The 587-nt window shown below is 51.3% G+C and overlaps 1 protein-coding gene across 1 annotated transcript; it reads right to left on the bottom strand.

Annotated features, from left to right (window-relative positions):
• Positions 1–52: 52 nt before the first annotated feature.
• Positions 53–487, bottom strand: mtx2 (metaxin 2; the record flags this gene model as incomplete). The annotated part of the gene is made up of 3 exons (XM_042483410.1): positions 53–129; positions 229–354; positions 449–487. Coding segments are annotated over 3 exons (242 nt in total), but the record flags the coding sequence as incomplete, so codon positions are not given.
• Between the last annotated feature and the right edge of the window lie 100 nt (positions 488–587).

Genomic DNA, 587 nt, shown 5'->3' with positions numbered 1-587 from the left:
GGTCTTGTTGTGTCCCGTCACCGACAGACGGGGAACAGAGACGGATACGTACTGTTTGTTAAAGAAGTACGGTTGTGTCCCGAGCCTCTGCGAGAGCGCCTGGCAGCACTGACTCACATCCTCGTAAACCTGAAACACACGAGCGGACAAACAGCTTTTAAATCAGCTCAGTATTTTCGGAGACGGCGCTGAAAAACGTCCGATATTCGCTGGCGGGCGTTTGCTGACCTGCTCCAGGGTTTTCCCTCCCCAGCCGATGGCCTTCATCTTCCTGCGAACCTCCCACTGCTTCTGATAGGCCAGGATGTTACTGAGGGGCCACGAGTACGGGCTGCTGTATCGGGGACGGGAGATCTGCACACGAAAAAACACAAAACTTACGATCCGAAGAACAATAACAAGCACGGTCAAATCTCTTTAGTTTTAATCGAAAGACGAGTCGACTCACCTCAGCAGCTGTAGCGTCGTCACACCACTGAATGTACAACTGTCGAGAGAGCAGAGAAATACTCCTGATTACAGCAAAAAGTACTGTACAACGAGGCTCTGTGTGTGTGTGTGTGTGTGTGTGTGTGTGTGTGTGTGTG

Source organism: Plectropomus leopardus, unplaced genomic scaffold (assembly GCF_008729295.1).
Source record: "Plectropomus leopardus isolate mb unplaced genomic scaffold, YSFRI_Pleo_2.0 unplaced_scaffold92691, whole genome shotgun sequence".
Classification (NCBI taxonomy): Eukaryota; Metazoa; Chordata; class Actinopteri; order Perciformes; family Serranidae; genus Plectropomus; species Plectropomus leopardus.
Note: the sequence above shows the minus strand (reverse complement) of the source record. Positions and strands in the feature narration are given on the sequence as shown.